The 23,428-nt window shown below is 35.4% G+C and overlaps 1 protein-coding gene across 1 annotated transcript in view; it reads right to left on the reverse strand.

The window, feature by feature from the left end:
- The window catches only part of Smp_176940 (putative cationic amino acid transporter), a gene marked incomplete at its 5' end in the record, with an annotated part of 37,510 nt that overhangs the window by 9,872 nt on the left and 4,210 nt on the right, over positions 1 to 23,428 (reverse strand). The window contains 4 exons of the mRNA XM_018794946.1: positions 142 to 823; positions 2,676 to 2,857; positions 5,961 to 6,112; positions 20,395 to 20,548. Of these exons, the coding sequence (XP_018649307.1) occupies positions 142 to 823; positions 2,676 to 2,857; positions 5,961 to 6,112; positions 20,395 to 20,548 (1,170 nt within the window). The remainder of the gene's footprint in view (positions 1 to 141; positions 824 to 2,675; positions 2,858 to 5,960; positions 6,113 to 20,394; positions 20,549 to 23,428) is intronic.

The following is a 23,428-nucleotide window of genomic DNA, read 5'->3' on the forward strand; positions in this document are numbered from 1 at the left end:
CCTAGTTTTGGACACCATGAGAGAAAGAACTATCTTTTGTACTACTGGTTTTCGACGGTTTACCGGCATTTCAATGAAACAAATTATAGTCAAATACATATATATATATATATATATATATACCATGAATAATAAACTTACCTTAAAAGGTTGACAAAGATGAGAACAAATAGTAGGAATGAGACCATCTTGAGCCATAGCATAACTAATTCTTGGTGCAGCAACTAATGATGTAATTAAACAAGCAATTAATCCAATTAATGATCCAACACCAACAAAATAAAACATTCCAGTTCGTACATTTTCTGGTCCACCATTTAGTGTATTACCTTTTAATGCACTTAAAAATGAACTTTCGGTACTAATAAGAAACCAAGGGTAATACAAAGTTAATGCTAATGAAGATAATGTGGTCAAAATCGCTACAATTATAACGGCTACAATATTCGCTCTAGGTAAACTATAACTAGGATTTTTGGCTTCTTCTGCACATGTTGATATTGCATCAAATCCAATGAATACATTAAAACAAATTGCTGTACCACCTATTAAACCTGGTATTCCAAATGGTAAAAAGTTTGGATTTGGCGAAAATTTATCTACTGTAATATTGGGTGAAGTGATATACAAATATTCTGTTTTGCTGTATACAAACATATAGATTGATGTTACTGTTAATACACCAACATTTACAAAAATTGAAACTGCTGTCACTTTTGCACTGCCACGAACTCCACAACAAGATATAGCTGACAACAAAATAATCAGCAATACACCGATAAAGTCATAATATTCAGCTAATACACCACCTGGATGAGATAATCTGTAAAACAAAGTAATTAACCAAATAGCATTAGAGATTAGTTACCTTAATACATATTTATAAATAGCTTATCAAATTCGAAGGTATTTTTAGTTTTAGATTCAGCTATAAAAGTCGATTGATAGTTTCCACATTGGTTTGGATCTTTAGAAAGATATTTATAGGGTCAATCAAAAATAATGAGACATTGTTTAACGGTTAAAGAACCTGAATTTTAATTAATTAGTTGTAGACTTAAACTTTTTCTGGGCTAGGGAGGAATGATGTTCGCTTTGTGGAAAAATGTAATGTCCTACACAGAATGTTTGAAGGCTCTCTGAGGTCACTGTTTGTATGTAAATTCTTAAGTCCATGAACATCATACTCGTGTTAGCGTAGACGTTATTTAGTCTCATATAATTGAGATAGAAAGTATATTGAATACATATTACATTTGTCACATGAATCACCGTCTGATTTACATGTATGATTTGAGGATTGTATCTGCTACAGCTATCTAAAGCAGATTTAAAAATACAAACATGCAACTGTTAAAACCATCTCAACTTATGTAATTTTGGGAAATACTCTTTGTAGATCAAGAAAAACATGTACACAGTAAACTTTACGTATATCCAAATAGATATATTATCTTTTGTTTCTGAAGTTACAACTAACACACAATTACAAAAACGCTCCATATAAAATCGCTTCGTTTTGACAGTCTACTTAACTAGATAACAATATTGTACTGAAACAGTTATCGAATTTAGGTAAGAACCACGCTAAACAATTTAGTGAAATAAACAGAAAAGAAGACATTTTACTACGGCTACGGGACAATGACACCTTAATCCCAATAAAATAGCAAGATTTTTTAAACTGGGTATTGGGACTTCCGTCAAAGGACATAACAGTTTAGAAACCTCAAGGTAAAAGTAATAAAACTAACCACAATCGAAGAAATATTAACATATGTTTAGACTCAGGTAATATCGAAGTCTATAATCTGGCTGGAATTACATAGCAGAGTGAAAACGATCGGGTTTATACTTCATTCACTTTTTGGTTTGTCAAAATTCAAGTAGTATCATCTCAAAGTACTACGGAGCTATTATTTCTTGAGTGATTCTTTATCTTTCTGATTGCAAAGGCTATTTGAGTATGTCTGATGAAACCATATTTTCTTTAGGTGTGTGTTCTTTAGTAACGATTATTCCAATAGCTAGCATAGGGTCGTGGAGACTGTTGAGTTTTAATTGAGATCATGAACCGATCAATTTTAAGCCACCATTGAAAACCTGGAAGCACTGGACGGCCGTTTTGTTGAAGTTAGACATCAAAACCGTTGATGCCGATTCAGTGGTCTAGAGGCTATGCGTTCGCGCACGTGACCGAAGGTCCTAGGTTCGAGTCTCTTGAATACTCACTGCTGAAGAGTCCAATACTTTGACTAAACAGTCGTTCATTGCTTCTAAGTTTTCAATGGGGGTCTAAAATTAACTGGTTCATGATCTCAATTATTTCACTTACTGAAAGGGCATTTTTTATAAGATTATTTTAATAGATATGGAGTGAAAGTAGGGGTAATTTCATCGTATACGACGGAGCTGTTTGTTAGATGCACATTATATGTTCAGTAAAGTTTCGGCAACGAGGTCTACAAAACGATATATATAATGTAGTTTTCGATTCCTGGTAATCCTGTTGTGCTGAGGAGTTGTGTGAGACAACTGTTTAATGCTCCTTGTTTTTTTAATGCTTGCCTCGCTAGAATTAGTCTGAGATGCATATGTACCAGAGAATTAATGTTACAATTATAATAAACAATTAAGGAAAATTTTTAAGTAAATTAGATGAAGATTATACCTACCTACCAACATTGTGTATTGTCCATTTACTTATATTATTGTCTGCAAGAGTGTCAAGCATACTACTCCAACATCTTGCAACAAGTGATATACCTAGTATATACTCAAGTAATATTGCCCATCCAGTTATAAAAGCAGGAAATTCACCCATGATAAAATATGTGTATGTATATGAAGAACCAGCCTAAATGAGATGAAGAAAGTAAAAATGTAACAAAACGTTCTCTAAAAATAACAAAACCAATCAAAAATCTGTTATGAAATCAAGAAATTGATGATAAAAATTTGCTTCAAACGAGTATGAACATTTAATATTTAACAGTTGAAATCATAAGTCAGTTGAAGCTAGACTGTCATCGAAAACCTCGAAGCAATGGACGGCCGTTTCGTCCTATTGTGGGACTCTTCAGCAGTGCGCATCCACGATCCCGCACTCACGAGATTCGAACCCAGGACCTACCAGTCTCTAGCCAAAGCCCTTGACCGATAAACCACTGAGCCGGCATCCGACGGTGTTAATGTCTAACTTCAACCAATCCACGATTTCGAGCGACCGTTCACCAATTGTCTTCAGTGAGTTGATATCTCTACAACAGACTTGGTAGAACTCCACTGGCCACTGCTTCCCACTAGAACTCAATGAAATATCTCTTGAAGTCAGTCACTAGTGAGCATATGATTATAGATCAGAGGGGGTTTTGTGGAGAATTTAGTATTTTCGCAGTTGAAATCACGAGTCCAGTGCTTCCAGGTTTTCGATGGTGGTCTAGCTTCAACTGACTCATGATTTCAACTGTGAAAATACTAAATTCTCCACAAAACTCCCTCTGATTTAATTTTTAGACAAATATCTGTTTTAGAGAGGAATAATAGGGAGTTTTGGATTGATCCCTCAGTGAACAAACATTAATGGTAGTCATGATAACAATTAAGGAAAGTAGATCAGTTCCACATTTCGACTTAATTTTTCCGATGGTTTTTTGTAAAAGCTTGATAATATAGCAACATATTTTTGGAATGATCTATTATTCATAATTGTACGTAGAAAAACAAACAAAAGTAATACAGTATAACTACATTACTTACTAAATAACCTGCCGAATACTATATACAACCAAATAATAGTGTACAGTTTACCTGTTATTATGAAAATAATGATAATTCATGTAGAAACCCCTATCATTGCTAAAAATTAGCTATCAACCTAAAATGTTTTTGATTTAAGTTATTAAAATATCATTAAAATAACTCATAATGTCATTGAATAAGAAAAAGAGAATTCAGCGAAGAAAATTTTTCTTTTCGACGAAATCATTTACTTAAGCTGTACATTCGTATATATAGTTATATGGAAAATATATGTCTACAGGAGGCTAGGAAAGATTGGATTATAAATTGATTCGACAATAAATAACAAATGAGCAGAGATGGATAGTGACTAGCAGTGGAATCCAGGACGCGCGTTTCGTCCTATTTGGGACTCGTCAGCTGGATGTACCCGTATCTCAGAGTTGATATTCACTCTAGAACTCAGCAGTGCATAAAATATTGATTTGACCTCCCCTTTGATCCGGTCCCTTTGACTCTATAGATTATTTTAAAAGACGAGTCTTTTGAAGCAATGTGTCCACAGTTGATCAGGTGCTCTTATATCGAACTAGTTATCTTTTTACATTCTCCTTTTTAAGAGCCAAGCCGGATAGTGTTCCGAGATGTGTTTGGAAAGCGATCGCTTTGTGCGGCCTATGTAAAGTGCTCCACATGAGCAAGTAAATTTATAGATACACATCGATGTGGCCCAAAGCGAAAGTTTATCCTTAACACACACCCCAATTGTAGGCCGGCTAGAGAAAAGGATTCGAAGCTTGGCTGTGTAGAAAGTTTTATTCAACGATTTTGAAATCCGTTTATTCAGGATTTCAGCAGCGATATTAAAATGTCGTTGTAAAGACTAGAGTCTAATAATGGGGGGAGAAAAATTCATGTACATTTTTATAATGGAGTGTTTTTTTGGTTCCTTTCAACTCTCAACAAATTGTGAATTGATTTTCCAATTTTTAAAATAGATTCAATTATAATTGATTCAGTAAAAAGTGTCAACACTCAATAAGTTGAATTTCGATTCAACTTTGCCACCTTTCTTATCACATTTTAGGAACGTTTTCGATTAATTCTAAATGCTCGGCCACCATTTTTGATTTTATACTATGCTATTTTAGGTAATTCATTATTTTCATAGTTGAAATCATTAGTCAATTGAAGCTGGACCACCATGGAAAACCCAGAAGCACTGGATGGCCGTTTCGTCCTATTGTGGGACTCCTCAGCAGTGCCCATCCACGATCCCGCATTGCCAGATTTGAACCCAGGACCTACCAGTCTCGCGCCAGAGCACTTAACTGATAGACCACTGAGCCGGATTAGTTGAAGTTAGACATTAACACCATCGGATGCCGGCTTAGTGGTCTGTCGGTTAAGTGCTCTAGCGAGAGACTGGTAGGTCCTGGGTTTGAATCTCTCGAGGCGAGATCGTGGATGGGCATTGCTGAGGAGTCCCACAATAAATCGAAACGGCCATCCAGTGCTTCCAGGTTTTCCTTGATGGTCTAGCTTCAATTGACTCATGATTTCAACTATGAAAATACTGAAATCTCCACAAAACCCTTTCTGATAATAATTCATTAAAATATTAGTTTAAAGCTTAAGGACAATTATTCTATAGATACAGCTTATGGAAGTATATTATAGTGTTTTTTTTGTGTAATTGTACTTTTAATAAATTATTCACGTTTCTTCAATTGTAGGAAATCGACATAAGTAGTATTTATCGTTCATTGTATATTAGTTTTCTACGATTGCTTTACAGTGATAATTATTCATCGCAATACATACCACTTTAATGACTATGGGTTCAACTATCGATCGTCAAGAAAGTTACGTAGCTAAGTAGTGATCGACTGAATTTATCATGTTCATTAGATTTCACTTGATAAATGATTACTAAACTTGTCAGTGATAAGAGAATTAATATACTGTAGACGATGTTATATAGACTAGCCAATGTAATGTTTTCATTGTCTTCATACCTTATTTATATTTTGACTAGAAAAGCAGCCTCTTATTTAAATGCAAATGTGAATCGCGTAGCTAATCATTAATTCATTATGGTCAGCTTTGATATCTGTTTAATTATTGAATATAACAGTCAATGATAAATTAGTAGTACAGTTACAAGGTAAGTTTCGGCTAGCGAATTTCTATGAAGTTAAAAGTGACAATTTTCTTACCTTTGGTATACGACATGCTAATTCAGAATAGTTTAGAGAATTAAGTAATGCCACAAAACTAGCCAATATATACGCCAAAAATACTGCAGGCCCAGTTCGTCTATTCATTACAGCACCGGTAAGTACGTATATACTTCCACCAAGCATGGATCCTGGAAAACAAAACAAGTAATAATTTCCGTTGTAGGTGTGTAAGACATATGAATTTAGTCAAATCAGAATTTTTCGCAAATCTCCCAAGTAAAATATGTAGCTCGGATCATGATGAGGCATGGTATTCGATTAAATAAGTTGATATAGACTTCCCATTCATTAAGCGACAGTTGTTATGGTGAAAACTTATTTTTTGAAAATACAAACGTACAAACTTTAAGCATGTAACCTTTGCTAGCGTAACTGTGAAGGTATAGATTGGTGATTTAGGCGCTTGACTTACAACCAAAAGGTCACAGGTTTGAATACCATTCTATCTATTTTGGTTTAGGCAGCCGGATAATATTACTAGCTCTAACACAGAAACTTGTACTTGGTAAACGATTTATCCATAATAAATTACATTAAATTAGCATCCTAACTCATACAGTTGTACAGGTTTTGATACATAACATCAGACAGACTTTCACAAGACAAATTTACGTAAGTCGCATCTTAGTTTGTGTATCTGAAGGAGACTGGGAGTGGATAAGTTTGATTATTTGCCATAAACTTATGCATGCAATACTTTCTGACGTTATATTTGGTACTAGTTTAATTCGAACGCACGATCTACCAGTTCTACACTTCATGCCATCTTGTGATGAAAGATTTCTTTCAATTAAAACGCCTCTAGATTTAGACAGAAGATTTTTGGATTAAAGTTGTCGAGGAAATGTTAAAGATTAAGGGAGGAGACGAAGCAGTTATTGTTACGGATACAGGTTTGCAGTTTTTGTAGATGTCCAAGTTTCATCTCCGTACATTAGAACTGTCTTGACGTTCGTATTGAAAATAGTGACTTTGATTTTGGTTGACAGACGGTTGTTTTGAGTTACATATATTCTTCAATTGTAGGGATGCTGTCCTTGCTTTGCGAATCCTTGCCCTTAGGTGTGCATCAGATCCTTCATGTACATTGATGATGCTGCTGACCAGGTAGGTAAGTGAGCGTTCCCATCTGTTCTAGAGTATCTTCATCAAGTGTGATTGGGCTGGTGTTCTCCATGTTGTATTTGAGGATAATGGTTTTTCCCTTGTGTATTTTGAGGCATACTACTGCAGAGGCTACCGCTACATTATTTATCTTCATCTGTATTTGTATGTGTGTATAGGATAGGAGGGCTAGGTCATATGCGATGTCCATGTCGTTTAATTGATTCTGAGATGTCCATTGTATTCCATGCCTCCTGTCAGATGTAGAGGTCTTCATAATCCAGTCAACTATCAGAAGAAAGAGGAAGTGTGAGAGTAAGTAGCATTGTTTGTCTTTGGTCCTTACTGGAAATGCATCTGTCAGCTATCCTCCATGCTCGACTTTGTAGTGTAGTCCATCGTATGAGTTTTGGATAATGTTGACAATCTTCTCAGGAATTCTATAGTGTCGAAGAAGTTTCCATAATGTGAGATCGATCTGTTTTATTAAGTAAGTACCAATAACCAATCACTGTTCATCACATCACAGTATATATCATTATGACATTAACTGTTTCTTGATTATACATGTTTGTGTGGTCTGTTGTACTAATCAGTGGATTATTTCGAGCACTTATCTGCTTCTATATATATCATAGCATCAAACGCTTCATCAGTGTTGTTTTTCATCTGTCATCTCAATCAGTGGTTATGTAATTTTATAAGAGTCACAGATCGATTCATTCAGTAGAAAAAAAAAGTAGATCGAATAGAAATAATCATAACTTCGAGAAGAGTTAACAAAAGCAAAACATACAAAGAATATTACAAAAATAGCTTGTTCGTTTCTTTGCCTTACTCATTTATGAATAATAATTTATTACATAATGGTATACGTGATAATTGAATCTATTAATTTTGTATTTTTCAATATATTATTGAAATCAATAAGTATTAAATCAATGGAATTTATTATACCGAACGAATATTATATAACAACAACAACCAAAAATTGGATATGCGGGTTGACTGGTAAACCAGAAAAATATGAATGAGCTTTTTTAACAGTGAATTAATATGACAACAAAGTATACTGTATGAGCTAAACTCTATCTAAAATTATTTTTGTCGTGTGAAATAAAAATGATTATTTGAGACAGTTTTTCAATTGTTGAAAAATTTACCGATATTGCTAACTAGTATGTTAGCTATTTATTAATAACCGGGAAGCAGTCAGTAAGTCAGTCACAACGTTGAACTTCGTGCGTTCGTACATCAGTTCGAGTTGCCATACCACATTAACACAGAGATGCAGTTGTTGATTCAAATCCCATAGTGGTGGAAGGAGTAAGAGTACAAGCATTAATGTGAAAGATTAGGGTTTGAAGATGTTATTCAAGGAGTGTAATCCAGTGAAATAAATTTGGAAGAGAAAAAAGATAGAGACATGAAGAATTCAGAAGATTAGAATTTGGTAGAACACAAAGAGTGGATGCACGTTCGCCATTGCAAACGATTTTGAGCCATGTCATTCAAGGTCTCTAACTATCGATTGCTATCATCTCGCGAATCTCAACCAGGTAGTCTACACCTACCAATATGGCTCAGTCCAATTGTCAGTGACCGGGAAGCACTGGACAGCCATTTCGCCCTATTATGGTATTCCTCGACAGTGTATATTAATGAACCCAGGACCTTTGGCCTCTTGGAGAACCTTCAACTTCTAGTTCAATCCGCAGCATTGAGCAGCGATTTTCACAGGCTTGTAGAAAGTCCCTCAAATATGGCAACTAGAGCATGTTATTGAAATGAAAGTTATACCGAAATCTCACCACAGCCAAAAGTTGTTCTAACTTATTTTGCCCATTAAATGTTGTATGAAGTTATAAAATCTGTGAGGTCACTAAAAATACAGTGCTCTCGAAAACCCGAAACACTAAGTCCGCTCTGCTAGCAACTTCAACTAAGAATTGTCATGTGTAAACTTGTCAACATTTATTGATTGAATTCGAAGTTAATTTTTCCTATTTCTAGTTTAAATGAAATGCTTTTAATGAATTTAAAATAACAAAAGAAACACATTGTATCAGTAAACTGAGACAGTTAAGCGAAGAAAATATCCTCCACAGTGATATTATTTATCAAATGTGGTACTGTGGTGCGGTCTACTTATATCCATATAAGTAGTATATGGCGATGGCAGAAGACCGATAAGGAGAGAACTGAAATGAAGCGCAATTGGTAGGAACATGCATGAACAATGGAATTAGAAAAGATGAACTGATATTTACAGAAGAAATAGTGAAAATTAAGACAAATGGTTGTTATCTTGCAAATTAACTGTTTGTTGTATGGTTATCAGAATTTAATGAGATAATCTGTAATTTTTATTTAAATACATTCGATTGTCCCGACCCGTGTTTTGTTCATTACAGTACGATTGTATTTGAAGTAATTTTTCGCATAGTCTATAATGAAATAGAAAACTAATGAAATCTTTGATAGAAGTATTACAAGTTAATATAAATAATCTTCAAGTTATCTATCAGTCAAAAGTTTCATAAAAATGAAAATAAAATATAGAGCAGATATGTGAAATATTGTCATTCACTTGATAAATGTGAAGAAGATAAAGATGACGAACACGTGTCAAAATTAAATGACAAAATAAGAGGAGGGATGGAAAAAACCGTGGTAAGATAGCAAATTGAAAAAATTGCTACTGAATAAAAAGATCAGGCTTAAAATGATGAACTGGTAAATCCTTTGATACGCACAAGTTTCTTATCCAGCTGCTCTAAAAACTAGCTTTTATGACTTTATCAAAAGTTTTAAAATAAAGATTTCATTGGAGACAGATGATCAGAATTTACCAGATAATCAGCATTGGAACTATTGTTTGGTTCGCCTTCGTCTCTAGATCACCATGTTGGTTAGTAGTCGAATATGAATTTGAAAATAACACGCTTTGTGTGGTCAATATAAAATGCTTCATAAGATCAAGTAACCTGTTAGATACATATTAAAGTGGCCCAAAGGAGAGATTCTTCTCTAAAATATCCTCAAGTCAAGTGTCTGGGGGAGAATATAATTCATGGTTCAACAAGATAAAAAATTTTGGTATTCAGTTTCCTAAAATCTCTTCAACGTTATCCGCTTTGAATTCAATATCCATGAATAAAGTGTTCTTAGATACCGTAGAGATTATTTCATTCAGGCACTTTAGTTTCAGGATTATGTCAATCAGTATGGGATAAGATTCATTCTTTATAATCATTTTTTGGATTTTGTTCTTCGTCAACTGCGTCCTCTGTGCAAATTCTTCTAGGTTTTGGGGATAAGAAACGTATTAGATTTTCCTTCCTACTTAATAAAAAATCATTTATGAATGTTTGTATATTACCTATCATAACATACTTACAGGCTAAGTATGAATCTTTACCCTCTCATACAAATATATCATTTTTTATTGTATGGTCATTTGTATATCTATTTATATGTAATTATCGATAGTAATTAATAAAAAAAAAAGTATCAGAACTGTCAACCAACTTTTACATGTTGAGTACTTATCATTATTACAATAGAGTATTTAGCTGAATAGTTTAGCAAATACTAATTTTGATCTCGATATTGATTTACTGATTGGTATCTTTTGTATTCAATCATATATATGTATATATATATACGTATCTCGAAAACTATTTTGGTTGAATAAAATGAAACTAATTCCAATACATTATGAACTCTATTACGTTTACTATGGTTATAGATATCTTATTGATTTTTTAAAGGAGATTAAAGGATCTTTAATCAAGTGATCATATATAGTAATAAAAAAGAGTTGTCAATTTACTTGATTTGTTATATAATAATGATTATACATTTAAACAAAAATAAATTTCTCTTTCATATTAAAGAATATTATTATTTCTACGTTCTAGGGTTGTTTTTTGTTTAACTAAGCAAACGATCTCATATATTATGTAACCAAATTCAGTTAATCAAAGATAGATAGTGGCTAGCAATGGAATCCAGGACTCTCGTTTCATTCTATTCAAACAAGTAATACTAAGTGAATTTAAACTTCACCCCATCGCATAAGCAAGTGGCTATCAGGACTCAGTAGCTGAGTGGATAATGCGATGGTGTTCGAAGCGAACGGTACAGGGTTCGAGTCCTAGAGCGAATATCAACTCTGAGATGCAGGTACATCCAGCTGACGAGTCACAAATAGGGTGAAACACGCGTCCTGGATTCCACTGCTAGCTACTATCCATCTTTACTTACCATGCTTGTGAATTTAGGCTATATCGAGGCAATACGCACAGTATACACATATGCCATTTAGAGACTGACCAGTTGCAGTCCTAAATATCGATGGGAAGATTCAAACAAACAATACTTAGTGAAATTCAGTTAATGTTTTTAGAATAGTGTCATTTAAAACATATAAAAACAAAACCTAGATTGATTAGAAGAGAAATAATTATTTTGTGTCTTTTATTTTATTTATTTAAGAAACAAAATACGAATTCAATGTCGAAGTTCTGTTTGAAAGTATAAATGAAAGTTTATAATTTGAATGACATTTGAAAAGTTAATGTTTATTTGTTGAATTTAAAGGGTTATTGAAAGATTTGAGAAAAGATATTTCTTAGGAAGAAATATTTGAAAAATAGAAGTTCTAATAAAAATTTTTTTGTTTTAATGAGTTATAGAATTCATGGAAGAAGTTGTGAAAAAGAACTTCTGATAATGAGTCTATGTTCAATTTTTATTTAACAGTATATTGGATGGTTCTCCAAAGTCGGAGAGTTAAAAAAAGCTAAACTATGTAAATGAAACTAGATTAAGTACACTAATTAGTCAATGAAGAATTTGATTAAATTACACTAAACAGTTTATTCAATCACGCAACTCAATCGGATGACGCTACATAGAAACATGACGGAACTAACTGATAAGTATTGGAGGAATTTCAAGTGTGCAGATAAATTTTAAAAAAAAATACATCTAAACCACAATAAAATTGTGAATATATGCTTGTTACTAAAAGCTATTTAACGTACTTATTCTCGTCCTAATATTTATGGTAGTTAATTACTATTTAACTTTCACTGTGTCTTGAAACACAAGTTTATGAGAAGAAGGGCAAGCAAATAGTCAAATGGTAAAACAATATATTTGGGATAATCCATTTCAGAAATTCATAAAATTGTATAGAAAATTGTTGACATAAAATAACCTTTGAATGTAGCTACAGATATTTAAAAAAAGTGTCAGTTACAAAAGCAATTTAGTATCAACTATTTTTCTATAATAATGAAAATAACGGAAAGTCAACCTAGGGGAGTTGGAAAACCCTGATTCCAAACCAATGGTGCACATGGGCTCCATTATCCTGGGGGAACAAATGGCGTATTAATCAATCGTTGTCACCGGCTACCATGGGACCACATCTCCTTACGATGCTCCACTACCTTGTGGATCAGATCTTTGTATCAAAGGCTCCGGGTATGGCGCCCTAAGAAAACCATCTGCTTCGGTTCGGGCACCCGAACAGTATCACAGTCTTCACATAAACCAAATGAGATATGTGTGGCGCATATATTTCTGGTGCCCCTTTGTACCAATATTTATGTGTTCAAATAAATAAATAAACTATAATAATGGGGATACTTCATGCCTAATCTGAATTTAATATCAACGATAGTTATGTCTAGTTGGTGTTTACAAGATCCAGTGTTCTTTTTAAGCGGAAGTCTTTTACTCTAAGTCCTTAATATACCAACGTAAAACTCTTTTACCAAGATACAAACCCATATTTCATTATTCACGATCGTTTAAAATAGTCATAATTGTTCGTTTGAAGAAAATACATTCATTTTTATTGTTGTAATTTATAAAATACACTTAATTATCATTCATAGTTTTAGAAGTTTCTGAAACTTGAGTTTTTCACTAAGAGAAGGGGTAAATTTTATATTTTAAATTTTAGATGGATTGATTTAGTAACAACAGTAGACGACTTGACCAATATCAGTGACTATATGTAATAATTGTAAAATAACTCATCGGTAACTTCTCTTGATAAATACATTCTGAACATTAGTTCACGACTCATACGTAACTAATAAAAAAATAGATGAGTGAACTTATGCAAATGTCTTGTGTGGCTAAACTTTATGACAGTGTAATCAAGGATATCATGAATCGTGAACTGAAAAAGCTTTAGCTGTCTATTTTCGCTGAAACTTTCGTTTCAGGTACAAGTCAATCGAGATCCATCACAACTACTAACTTTTCATAATGCACAACATCTTAGCTCGCCACATGGCCTTCATACCATTTAGGGAATCTTTTTCTGTTCGATCAGCAGACGGTAGTTTGCCAATGTGGCAGGTAATAAAATAATTCCACTGCTTCTGATTCAAAAATTATTGTTTCGGATCTTGGACAATTCAAACAGACACTGGTTGATTATAACATCCGTAAAGGGGGAAATATTTTGTGATATAGCTTTATAACAACCAATAAACGTACCTAGGTATCAAATAAATTAAAGTAGTGGACAATATAATTAGGACGATATTGTATCATATCGTCTTCATCATCGTTCAAATATGGAAGCTGATGTGGACGGTTACTACTATTTAGTTTTCGCTACTACTAGTTTTACCACTTACCCATATCTTTTGTCATACTATAACACCAGTCGTTACTTACTTACTTACTTACTTACGCCTGTTACTCCCAATGGAGCATAGGCCGCCGACCAGCTTTCTCCAACCCACTCTGTCCTGGGCCTTCTTTTCTAGTTCTTTCCAGTTCTTGTTCATTCTTCTCATGTCTGTCTCTATTTCTCGGCGTAATGTGTTCTTTGGTCTTCCTCTTCTCTTCTGACCTTCAGGATTCCATGTGAGGGCTTGTCTTGTGACACAATTGGGTGATTTCCTCAAAGTGTGCCCAATCCACTTCCACCGCTTCTTCCTGATTTCTTCCTCCGCTGGAATCTGGTTTGTTGTCTCCCACAGTAACTTGTTGCTGATAGTGTCTGGCCATCGGATCCGAAGTATCTTGCGTAGACAGCTGTTAATAAACACTTGTATCTTCTGGATAATGGCTTTCGTAGTTCTCCACGTCTCTGCCCCATACAGAAGAACTGTCTTGACATTTGTATTGAAAATTCTAACCTTGGTGTTGGTTGACAATTGTTTTGAGCTCCAGATGTTTTTCAGCTGTAGGTATGCTGCTCTTGCTTTGCCGATCCGCGCCCTCACATCTGCATCTGATCCACCGTGTTCATCAATGATGCTGCCCAGATATGTAAAGATTTCCACATCCTCCAAAGCTTCTCCGTCAAGTGTAATTGGATTGGTGCATATTGTATTGTATCGAAGAGTCTTGCTTTTCCCTTTGTTTATATTGAGACCTACTGCTGCTGAGGCTGCTGCTACACTGGTCGTTTTCTCCTGCATTTGTTGTTGCGTTTGTGATAGAAGAGCCAGATCATCCGCGAAGTCTAAATCGTCAAGCTGCATCCTGCCTGTCCATTGTATCCCGTGCATTCCTCCAGATGTTGACGTCTTCATAATCCAGTCGATCACCAGGAGAAAGAGAAAGGGTGAGAGTAGGCAACCTTGCCTAACACCGGTCTTTACCTCGAACGAGTCGGTGAGTTGTCCTCCGTGGACGATTTGGCAGTTTAGTCCATCATAGGAGTTCCGTATGATGTTGACTATCTTCTCAGGCACGCCGTAGTGTCGAAGAAGCTTCCATAGTGTCGTCCTGTCCACGCTATCAAATGCCTTCTCGTAGTCGATGAAGTTGATGTAGAGTGATGAATTCCATTCGATTGATTGTTCCACAATGATACGTAGAGTTGCGATTTGATCTGTGCACGATCTATCCTTACGAAATCCAGCTTGTTGATCTCGAAGTTGAGCGTCCACGGAATCCTTCATCCTGTTTAACAATACTCGGTTGAAGACTTTTCCTGGTATTGAGAGGAGAGTGATGCCCCTGTAGTTGTCGCACTTGCTCAGATCGCCTTTCTTTGGTATCTTGATGAGAAGTCCTTCTTTCCAGTCTGTTGGTACATGTTCTTCGTCCCAAATCTTACTGAAGAGGATGTGGAGTATCTTGGCAGTTGCTGTTACATTTGCTTTCAGTGCCTCTGCCGGGATGTTGTCTGGTCCCGCTGCTTTGCCACTCTTGATTTGTCTAATGGCCATGCTGATCTCTTCAATTGTTGGTGGGCCAATATCGATTGGGAGGTCTGTGGGTGCTGCTTCGATGTTGGGTGGGTTCAGTGGAGCTGGTCGATTCAAGAGTTCCTTGAAGTGTTCTACCCACCTGTTTCGTTGTTCTTCAGTGTCGGTGATTACTTTGCCTTCCTTGCTTTTCACTGGTCTTTCTGGTTGACGGTAATTTCCAGCAAGTTTCTTTGTTGTATCATACAGTTGTCTCATGTTTCCCTCTCTTGCAGCCTTTTCCGCTGTCATCGCTAAATCTTCCACATATTTACGTTTGTCGGTCCTGATGCTCCTCTTCACTTGCTTGTTTGCCTCTGTGTATTCGGCTTGTGCCTTGGCTTTTTCTGCTCTTGTTCGGCTGGTATTGATTGCTACCTTCTTGTTCCTCCTTGCTTCAATCTTATCCAGTGTACCAACAGTGATCCATTCCTTGTGATGGTGCTTCTTTTGGCCCAGAACCTCCTGACATGTTGAAACGATTGCCTCCTTGATACCTTTCCAGCTGCTCTCTATGGTGGTTCCCTCTCCATTGAGTAGGTCATGAAAGGCCTCGAACCTGTTGCTGAGGGCTATGTTAAATTCGTTGAGTTTGTCAGCATCTCGAAGAAAGGCCGTGTTAAACTTTTGTGATGTTGTCCGCGCCATTGTCCAGTGCTTCTTGAGTTTTAGTTTCATCTTGGCGACCAGAAAATGGTGATCGGATGCTATATCAGCTCCTCTTCTGGTTCTCACATCCTCCATCGTCCTCCTGAACTTTTTGTTGATGCAGACATGGTCGATTTGATTTTGTGTAGTGTGATCCGGTGAAATCCAAGTGGCTTTGTGTATGTTTTTGTGTGGGAATATGGTGCCACCTATGACCAGTTTATTGAAGGCACATAGGTTTGCAAATCTCTCACCGTTTTCGTTCCTTCCTCCCAGTCCATGTTGTCCCATGACGTCTTCGTATCCAGTGTTGTCCTTTCCAACCTTGGCATTGAAATCTCCCATTAGAATGGTCAGGTCCTTGGTTGGGCACTTCTCGAAGATTGACTGCAGCCTATCGTAGAATTGGTTTTTAGCGTCTTCATCGTAGTCGTTGGTCGGCGCATAGCATTGGATGACGTTCATTGTAATGCCCTCTCTCTTTGTTTTGAAGGAGGCTTTGATGATCCTCGGTCCATGAGATTCCCATCCTATAAGTGCATTTTGTGCTTTTCTAGACAGCATCAATGCCACTCCTTGTGTATGTGGGGCATTTTCTTCTTCATGACCGGAGTATAACAGAAGTTCTCCTGAAGACAGTCGTTGTTGTCCAACCTGCGTCCAATGTGTTTCACTGATTCCAAGCACTTCCAGGTTGTATTTCCTCATTTCCGCAGAAATTTGGAAGACTCTGCCGGTCTCCCACATTGTCCGGACATTCCATGTACCTATAAAAATTGTCGCTCTGGTTGTAAGAAGGTGCATCGGCCTCATGACTTCCGAAGGAACTCGGCTTTCATCATGAGACGTCGTTTTTCCTTCTACTCCCAGGGCAGAGTTTGAATGGTTTGAATGATTTTTTCTGGTTAGCGTTTTTTTAGCGAGTTGATTTTCTACGGGATGGGGTCGCTAACCCCATGCCCAACCCTCCTCCTTTGTATGGGCTTGGGACCGGCAGTAGCCCCTGGAGGAGCTACAGGCGGAGTTAACACCAGTCGTTATGTGATAGATAATTCAAGAGAAATGAGTTGAGGTAGACACCTCATAAGTTACCCGTCCATATTGACATTCTTACCTTTTATTTCAGGTCCAGAAAGTCACTCAGATTCCAGAAAACGGTCATCAGCAATTTATTAACTTAACAGTTTACGAACATCTGTTTCTAAATGTCAACGGCTAATACCGATAAATGTGAAGGTTGTAAAAATACTTGCAAAAATCAAGGGATATTAAATAATACTGGTACCCACCTAACCTAGACGAAATATCTGTAGATAATTACGAAAATGATGAATCACTAGACTTGTGTTTTTCATCAAGAGGTATAATGATTTCGGAATCTGTATAAAAGAATTAGAACTAAACAATTGCTTTAGCTGTGTTGTATAGTACTAAAAAGTTTAACCTTATTCATTCAAGGACGCATGATTCGTAACGTTGGATTTTCTTTCAGAGACCGTTCGTTAACTTGATTATAGAAACAATCAAAAGTGTTCATATTATTAACTGAAAATATGTAGGGCTTACTGATTGATTATTATCGAACAGACATCATAAAACCAAGACGGATTATAAGAATTTCTTGGAGGTTTTTAGTAACATTTCTCAAGCTGATTTTACGAAGATTTTGGATTTCATAAAATTGTTTACAGGAATAAATAAACATCAAACATACTCACACAATCTTGTGATGACAGCGAGAAATACAGCTAAGTGGATATCTCGGTCATCCGTTTACGGAATAGAAAAGACATTGTTAAGGTTTTCACTGCCTGTAATACTTATGTATACAATAAAGTATTTGAATGTAGCTTCCTTTTAATTTAAGTAGCTAAAATGGTCAGTTTGCCACACCTAAATGGTGCACACAGTGTAATAAAGATTATTGATTACAAATTTCGTAAGGCATGTATACGGATGTAAACTACTTCCTACATCGAACTTTATGAATCACTTTCAGGCTATAACACAGCCTTTAAAAGGTTTAGTGTTGAGATACTTATGAAGATAATTTATCATTGGTTTTATCTAGTACATTATGAATAAAAGTGGTTACAGATAACTCCATTCCTTGCACTGATGTATGCACGTAACTATGAACAAAATTTAACAAGAATATTTTATTTCTCAGCTACAAGCAAATAATATGAATGATTTGCTTCGAAAGTCAGACCATCGCTAATGAGCTTTAGCCAGGAGGCATTAAAAAGCTTAGATACATTATATTTTGATGAAAACCCCTGGAAACTTAAAAACGAATTCAGTGAAATATCGTTTAATGTGATTTGTCGTAATAAATAGATTTCATCTGCTGTTAGATACAATATAAACGATCGTCGGGGTCATCATATTTATTACTGTTGGGGTCAGATAAACATAAAATCGAGCACTTACTTACGCCTGTTACTCCTCGTGCTCGAGCATAGGCCAACCATCAGCGTTCTCCATCCAGGTCTGGCCTGGGCAATACTTTATAGTTTTCTGAAGTTGCTATTCATTCTTTTTATATCTGCTTCCTATTCAAGACGCACTGTGTTATTTGGTCTTACTCTTTGCCATTCCACTTCAAGATGCCAAGTAAGCGCTTGACTCGTGATTCAGTTTGGTGATTTCCGTAATGTGCATCTTATCCACCTTCAGCGCCATTTCTTAATTTCCTCCTCCGATGGAAGCTGGTTTGTTCTCTCCCACAGTAGGCTGTTGATGATGGTATCCGACCAACGGAAATTGAGTATCTTATCTAGACAACTGTTTACAAACACTTGTACTTTTATGATGGTGGTTGTAGTAGTTCTGGAAGTTTCAGCTCCTTACGGTAGAGCTGTCTTGATGTTCACATTAAAGATTATACCATTGAAATTGGTTGAGAGACAGTTGTTTTGGGTTGCATATGTTGTTCAATTGTATGAATGCTGTCCTTACTTTTCCAATCCTCGCATTTATGTGTGCATCAGATCCTCCACGTTCATCAATGATACTGTCCAGACATGAACGTGAACGATTGCACCAATCGGTGATGCTACTAACCAGGTAGATAAGTGAAAGTTCCCACATTTTCCAGAGTTTCTCCATCAAGTGTGATTGGGTTGGTGTTCTCCATATAGCATTTGAGGATAACGGTCTTTCCCTTGTGTATATTGAGGACCTACTGATGTAGAGGCTGCTGCCACTCTGTTGAAAACTTGTCCCGGTACCGATTGCAGTGCGATGTCTGTTTAGTTAATTGTCACACTTGCTCAGATCTCCTTTCTTTAATAACTTGATGATGTATTGTTCTTTCCAGTGTGTCGGTGGCACTTGTTCTTCATCCCAAATCTTCCTGAATAGAACGTGGGACATGTTTGCAGTTGCTTGTGTGTGTGAGTTCAGTGCTGCAACTGGTATATTGTTATGTCCTGCTGCTTTCCCACTCTTGATTTGTCTGATTACTGGACATCCAGATTTTTTCGATTGTTGATAAAATGACATTGATACATAGATCTATGTGTGTTGCTTCGATGTGCAGTGGATTCAGTGGAGCTGATGTATTCAGTAGTTCCTTGAAATGCTCTACCCATATGTTCCTCTGTTCTTAGATCTCCCTGATTGTCTTTCCTTCTTTGTCCATGATTGATCTCTCTGATTTACTATATTTCCCTGCTAGTTTCTTCGTTGTATCACATAGTTGTTTCATATTTCTTTCTCTTGAAGCTTTTTCCTCTGTCGTCACTAGGTGTCCCACTTATTTCTGCATGTCAGTCCTGATGCTCTTCTTCACTTGCTTGTTTTCTTCTGCGTACTCTGCCTGTGTCATGACTTCCTCTGTTCTTGTTCGGCTGTTGTTAATTGCTGTCTCTTTGTCCTTCGTTTCTTGAATCCAAAACACGGTTTCTGTCGAGATTTATTACATATGCTGATACTCCTTACGACACAGCAGTTTCCGACACATAAGAGTATGGGCTTCTTTGATCCATTTTCAGTTGTTCTACATAGTGGTTTCTTCTTCCAGTAGATCCTTTTACGGCTTGAAACCAGTTGTTGAGAGCTATCTTGAATTCGTTGAGTTTGTTAGTATTTCGAGTGAAGGCTGTATTGGACCTTTATAATACTACTTCCACCGTTTTTCATTGCTTTTTTAGTTTCAGTTACATCCTGGCAACCATCCCGTTTCCTACTGGGTGATGATGATGAGCCCTTGTGCATTACTCTCAGTCTACTCCGTTTCGGGACCGGTAGTTATCTTAGAAGAGTTGCAGGCGGAGTTATAAAATTGAGTATATAATGATTTTTGAGAAATTTTCGATGTAGATAGTCACATAGAATAACATACATGCGGTTTTCATTTCAGTAAAAATTTGTTTTAATCCCTCTCAAAAAACTGATATGTATATAGACTAAAAACTCACCTAATCCATATGCTATCAAATCCACTGTTGTTAAACATCGGTTCATGCCAGTTTTAAGTATTTCTTTCATATCACGTCCTATTTCCTTTTTACGAAACAATCCGGAAGCCACAGCTTTTCCATACTCCTCACAACATTCACATTTTTTACGTTTCTGATCGAACATTAATATATTTGGCCAACGATAGATGAGAAATCAATAAGAGTTAATTAGGAAATAATATGTATCTGATTCACTTAGTAATATGTTTGTGTGACATTATTTGAATAAATTGAAGTTTGATATTCCTAAATGCAGTTCCTTCCTTTTGATTGGTTTATTTAAAGTCGGAATTTTATTGGATAATACAAAATGGAAATAATAGCTTGTTTACTTTAAGTATATATACATATTGACCTCGTATGTGCTTGAAGCACGTTATTATATGTCTTTATAAGTATTGATTATAGTCAAAGAGAAATGAACATGAACCTACATGCTTGTACATTTCCTTGTATATATTTTTCATCAATCATTATTTGTATGACATATGACAATAAACAAGTTTTGTCTGTGTTATTTTTAACAGGATTGTTTTGTATACCTCTGAAAGTATATTGAAAGTACATATATGTTTATCATTATAAATATAATCCTAAGTTTATTTAAATCATGTACTGTAATGATATTTGGACCTAACTTATTCAATGTGTTCTCTCTTAATTAAACGATTCTTGAAAAGCAGAACAAAACATCTGATTTCTGATTGTATAAATTACGTCAGTTTATGATTTAGTGTATTTTCAGGATATTATTTAATGTATTAAAAAGATACATAACAAATATATTTTTCTGTTTCTACGATAAAAGAAATAAACAGTGATGAAATCTTCGTTTATTGTTATAACTTGTGGCCGAGCGAATGCCTTGTTTGCGTATGACATGATAAAACCACCTATCAGAGAACAATAAATTTATCGATCAGATCAATAATACACAATAGCCGTATGAGCAGTTTTGAGTACTTATTAGTCCTGCTATCTGTCTAGCCCAGCCAGTTAAGTTCAGAACACCAATAACAGCCTCTGCAATATGAATCATTGTTCTCGAACATACTGGGTTTATATACCAAACAAACTGACCACATCATACCATAAAATAGAAAATAACATTTGTACAAGATTTGGTCAAATGTGGCTGTGAATAGGGGGAACGGTAATTAATGGACTGGGTATAACTGAAGAATGGTAAATCGTATAATAATAGTCTATGGATCAAAATAAAGATTATAATAAGAGGGAAACGAATATGAATAGTTTAGTTACTTAACAATTATATAATAGGAAATATACATATTACATTGGTCCATAAATAGTTTACCATTCATAATTCTCCACAGGATACAACATTTATTATTTAAACATCCAGTTTTTCATTAAACCCCTTCTGATATTAAACTACTCGTTTTTATTCCCTTAAAATAAATTGATGAAAACCATAGAACTGACATGAATGTTTTGTGATTTACAATCCATGTTTCCAAAGTGTTTCATTTTTGTCTGTTATAAAAATTTAATTCATAAAAGTTTATATACGGTAAATAGTAACCTTCTTTTTTTCTACCTAAACCATTAGCTATTTCTTCTTAAGTACCCAAGTCATAATCTTTGTATGTTTAAACATTTCGGTAGCTGTATAAGACGGAAACATCATAGTCTTAGAACAGCACAGTTAAAGAGTAAAATTTTAACTTTTTATTAGAAATAAACATAGTAATAGAGGTTTATGTTTATACATTGATAGTTTGTGTAAATTATTACATTATCTATCCAATATAACTGATCATCTGTAGATTAAAGTGAATAATGATTTACTCACTTATAGAAGTTATTTGTAACCTATTTTCTTTCATTCACGTACCAACATGTATATGTTTAGATAACTCAGAAACCTTATTTCTAAGATGATTAACTACCCGAATTTGTTTTGTAAATTAAGTTAGCTGTCATGAGTAAGCTGAATATAATATTTAACATGTATACATATCCCCTTGAATTAATCGGATCTAATGTAATAACAACAGCTGTGGTAACATGTTTACGCACGTTGACAAGTCTAGGTTTAAAATAATTCACTGATTACACTAGTTTGTTTATAACCTTGAATTTATTTAGTTCTTGAGTTATGTATTCGAAACTGTGTCATTGAAAACACTATTTGAACATAAGTTATAAAACTGAATCGATATGAAAATAATGATATTTTTGAAGCTAAGCATCAAATTATTATCATTACTATTACCTTTGAAACCATGGAAGTATAAAAGCAATTGATTTATTGAAATAAATACATCATTAAGTACTCATAATTTGACTCTGATACATCGACGACACGTACGTCCAAGAATACTGGAAAGAACAGAAGATCGAAAACTTGGATGAGAAGGACAACTAAAAGAAGGGAACGCCACAACAAACCAGTTGTCAGGCTACAAATGGACTCAAGGAGAAAATCTTATTCTGGGGTGTTAGGACGGCCTTTGAGAAGCATGACGGAGCCTCCAGAAGTCCTAAATGAGCTAAAGAGTTTACACCCAATCAGAACCTGATGGAGTTGCCTAGAATATCAACGTGGTATGCTGTGATTGGACGCTAGCATAACTTGCCTCCTTGCGAATTCGCTGAATTATAATTATGATAGATGAAGCTTATACTGTTTGTTACAACATTCTGTTGTCAATCTCCCATAACTTTCTTTGGCTTTGGATTCAGTGTGTGACGGAGGAGATTTTTGATGATTTTCAAAATCAACAAGCAGAATGCAAATTTTTCATAGTTGAAAGCGTGAGTCAATTGAAGCTAGACCACCATGGAAAACCTGGAAACACTGGACAGCCGTTTCGTCCTATTATTTATGGACCAACCAATCAGATACAAAATAACAGGTCTCGGGATTTGGCGCGAAATTCATTCATCCATCTGGCTATATAGAGTTTGGCATTATAGCTAATGCCAGTTCGTGACGAAAACCCGACGTCTAATTCCTAATCTTAAC

Source organism: Schistosoma mansoni, chromosome 1, assembly GCF_000237925.1.
Source record: "Schistosoma mansoni strain Puerto Rico chromosome 1, complete genome".
Taxonomy (NCBI): Eukaryota; Metazoa; Platyhelminthes; class Trematoda; order Strigeidida; family Schistosomatidae; genus Schistosoma; species Schistosoma mansoni.